The sequence below is a fragment of the Palaemon carinicauda genome, chromosome 24, assembly GCF_036898095.1.
Source record: "Palaemon carinicauda isolate YSFRI2023 chromosome 24, ASM3689809v2, whole genome shotgun sequence".
In the NCBI taxonomy this organism is placed as follows: Eukaryota; Metazoa; Arthropoda; class Malacostraca; order Decapoda; family Palaemonidae; genus Palaemon; species Palaemon carinicauda.
In genome coordinates, this window is record NC_090748.1 from 107,543,268 (window position 1) to 107,547,266 (window position 3,999).

The window sequence follows — 3,999 nt, forward strand, 5'->3', positions numbered from 1 at the left end:
CCCTGGATTACAAATCTCATGTACTTCCTTGAAGTCGGATGGATGGGGACGGGAAAATACGCGTCCTGCAAATCGAGAGACACCATCTGATGCCAGCACAGACTGGATCGTCTCCATGGAAAACTTCGTCTCTCCACGAAGACGTTCGGAGAGCTGACATCCAGGACGGGTCTCCATCCACCTGAGTTCTTGGGCACTAGAAACAGGCGATTGTAAAAGCCTGGGGAGGATAGATCCCGAACCGGTTCTATCGCTCCCTTGTCCAGCATTTGGTCGACTAGATCCAGGAGAGCCTTCTGTTTCCCCGGATCTGTGTACTGCGCTACTAAGGCTAGCGGAGTATCTGAAAGAGGAGGCTTCTTCAGAAGGGGGATCTTGTATCCTTCCTTGATGACTGAGAGGGACCAGGTGTCCGCCCCTCTTCTCTTCCAAGACTGCCAAAAACGTGACAGTCTTGCGCCTATTGTCTGGAGGAGTTGTACTTCATTATTTGGAGTGAGCTCTGAGCGAACCTCTGTTTGATCTTGCTCCTGACTCTTGCCTTCTTCCTCTAAAGTCAGGTCTTGAAGTAGTCCTGCTTCGAAAGGGCTGCTGGAATTTCTTTTCCTCCCGATTCGAAGTCGAAGGAGCGGCTGTCAAGGGCTTACGAGCTGAACGTGATAAAAGATCTTGGGTGGCCTTTTGGGCCAGAGAAAGCGTAATGTCTCTCACAAGGGCCTCAGGAAAAAGATGTTGCGACAGGGGGGTGTAAAGAAGCTCAGACTTCTGTGCAACGGTTACAGATCTCTAAGCAAAAGAGCAAAGCCGGGCCCTCTTCTTCAAGATTCCTGCTGAAAACAGCGAAGCCAACTCATTAACCCCATCTCTAAGGGCCTTTTCCATACAGGACATAATACTGGTTAGGTCTGGAGTTCCTTCCATCTGCTCAGTCTTCCTGGCCAGAGTCCCTAGAGACCAGTCCAAAAAGCTAAAAACCTCAAAGGCTCTAAAAATGCCTTTGACGAGGTGATCCAGCTCCGACATCGACTACATAACCTTGGCCGGGTTGAGAGCATGCCTTCTAGCCGAGTCCACGATGCCAGAGAAGTCACCCTTGGAGGAGGCAGGAACTCCCAGACCCAGAGGTTCCCCAGTCTCATACCACATGCCAGCCTTTGAAGCAAGACGAACTGGTGGAAACGAGAAGGAAGTCTTAACCGCTTGCCTCCGTTCTTTCATCCAATCGTCAATTTTCGAAAGCGCCTTCTTTGCAGAAATGGAAAGTTTCATCTTGATGAAGGACGACTGTTTCTTGGCCTTCTTCCTGCTAAATTGAGATTGAGGAGATCGCGGAGCAGCAGGTTGGAACTCCTCCCCATAAAGTTCAAGGAGGGAGCGAGAGAGACCCTTGTAATCGCCAGCAGTGTCAGTAGGTTTGTCATCGTCATCAGAGACCTCCTCGAGATCCTGATCCACCTCTACAACATCCTTCGTTTGAGAAGAACGCTCCCTAGAATCCGACAAAGGCATATCGAAGGATTCGTCCTGAAGTTGAGGGCTGCAAGCAGCCTGACCCCGAGAACCGCTTTCATCCTGGCGCCGAGTGTAGGTGTCGTCCTGGTGCCGGGAAGAGGCAGCGTCCTGGCGCCGAGAGTCAGAAGAGTTCTGACGGTGAGAGGGGGAGGCGTCCTGACGGTGAGAGGGGGAGGCATCCTGACGGTGAGAGGGGGAGGCGTCCTGACGGTGAGAGGGGGAGGCGTCCTGACGGTGAGAGGGGGAGGCGTCCTGACGGTGAGAGGGGGAGGCGTCCTGACGGTGAGAGGGGGAGGCGTCCTGACGGTGAAAGGGGGAGGCGTCCTGACGGTGAAAGGGGGAGGCATCCTTACGCCGAGAGCTGCTATCGCCCTGGTAACGAGAAGCAGTATCGTCCTGAGGAAGCAGGCTGGTATCGTCCTGGCGCCGAGAGCGAGAGGCAGAGTCGTCCTGGTGTCGAGAACGAGAGGCGGTATCGTGCTGGCGTTGAGAACGAGAGGCGGTATCGTGCTGGCATTGAGAACGAGAGGCGGTATTGTCCTGGCGTCGAGAACGAGAGGCGGTATTGTCCTGGCGTCGAGAACAAGAGGCGGTATCGTCCTGGCGACGAGAGGAAGTTTCGTCCTGAGGAAGCATGTTGGCATCATCCTTGCGTTGGGAGAGAGAGGCGGTATCGTCCTGGCGCCGAGAGCAAGAGGCGGAATCGTCCTGGCACCGAGCAGAAGAGGAAGCAGAGCGGTTTCGTGTCTTTGAAGAAGCGCGCAAGGGTTCCTTAGGAGAGGAACTCCATTCCCTCTTAGAAGCTAACTTCTTGATTGGCAAAGAGTCGTCTTTACATATGTCGGACTGGGCGTAAGGGCTGCTAAACGCTTGAACCAAGGAAAAAAGTTGTTCCTGCATGACAGACATGAAAGACTTAGCTACTTCTGCTGGGTCTTGCGGTCCCGAAGGAGAGGGCTGACGAATAACGCTCGTGGAAGGAGAAGGATCTTTGGCTGCTATATCTCGATTTGCGGACCTAGACTTTGTCCTCTTCACAGGCACGGAGTCTAAATCGGACAAGGTTCATAGCTACTAGAACCGGGAGAGAGAGAACGAGACAGTTTGTTGCGGTTCCACCTCCTCTTCGTAGGTCTTGATGCCTCAAACTTCCATTTGCGTCTGGGAGAGGGATTCGGAGAAGAAACCATCACGTCCGACACGCCTTTTCCGTGGCAGTCAAGAGCAGCCTGGGAATTGGCAACAGGACTGTCTGAGGAGACGGCTGACCGAGAGTACGTACCTCTCACCCCCTTTCGGTTGTCGACGTACCTTCTCCCTTGGTCCTGGGAGCTTGGTAGAGGTCTAGACCTAAGGTAATGACAGGTTCGGTCAATCGCCACCTCCACTGCACTTTCACAAGCACTAATATCACTTTCACTGGGCTTACCTTTAAAGGCCGCAAGTTGTTCTTTAATGGCCTTCAACTTGGCAGCCATCCTAGCGTACTTTGGGTCATCTGCAGATACGGATCCTGTAGAAGGGGCAGAGTCACTATCCCAGGGGAAGGATCAACTTCCAAAGAGGAACTGATTACAGGTTCAAAGGATAAATCAACACTAAGTTCGCTAACAGACTTAGATTTAGACCTAGAAGCTCTTCTAACTCTATCGAGCTCTAGTTTACGCACATAGCGCTTCATAGCCAACCAATCCTTTTCATTCAAAATCTTACATTCCTCGCACCTGTTATTAAGTGCACATTCAAAACCCCTACAACCCAAACACACGGTGCGAGGGTCTACTGACATTTTCGGCAACCTCACCTCGCATTCCTCATTCGCGCACACACGGAAATGAAGTTTATCACTCATAATGATCAAAAGCAAAAAACACAGAAATAACAAAACACGATTGCTAAATCCCCAAATCAGTGTACTTCACCAAATAACAGACTGGTACAGCGATACAGGGAAAGCGAAAGAAAAACTGTAATGACGGACCAACGTGTTGTCGATCCGGCCTAATTGCACAACCACCACAAGGCGGTTGCCGCAATTTTTGAAAAATTCTGCCGAAAGTCAGAGACTATAGCTATATATATATATATAACTGCCAGGTAAGTTCTATTCATAAAAATGCAGCTTATAATATACTCCAAGGAAAGAGTTTCTTTTGTCAAATGTCTCGCGTATCAAATACTTTTAAAAAATTATTGTTCTTCAGACCTTTATTATATTGTAGAGTACAAACTATTTACTCTAAATACGAGTTGCTTTCAAATAACTAAGATTTAAACGACTTTGATTTATGGAGGAAATTGCAGAAATTTTCCAAATGAATTATCATTGGGAATCAGAAAACATGACCAATACAATGCTTTTTACAACATATGACATTTGACGGTTGACAGCAACAAACTGCGCTTCAGTCAATGCACAAATTCATCCAATATGTTGATTTCAGTTTTCATTTCATCTAAGAACTTCATAAGGGATCCAAACCTAAC

The 3,999-nt window shown here is 49.5% G+C and overlaps 1 protein-coding gene across 1 annotated transcript; it reads right to left on the reverse strand.

Annotated features, from left to right (window-relative positions):
- Nucleotides 1–1,567: 1,567 nt before the first annotated feature.
- LOC137618544 (spermatogenesis-associated protein 31H1-like) lies at nt 1,568–3,301 on the reverse strand. Its single transcript, XM_068348702.1, has 3 exons — nt 3,001–3,301; nt 1,674–2,561; nt 1,568–1,620 (listed from the first exon to the last, which is right to left on the reverse strand). Exons 1-3 carry the CDS (start codon nt 3,299–3,301, stop codon nt 1,568–1,570), a joined length of 1,242 nt encoding a protein of 413 aa, XP_068204803.1.
- Nucleotides 3,302–3,999: the final 698 nt, after the last annotated feature.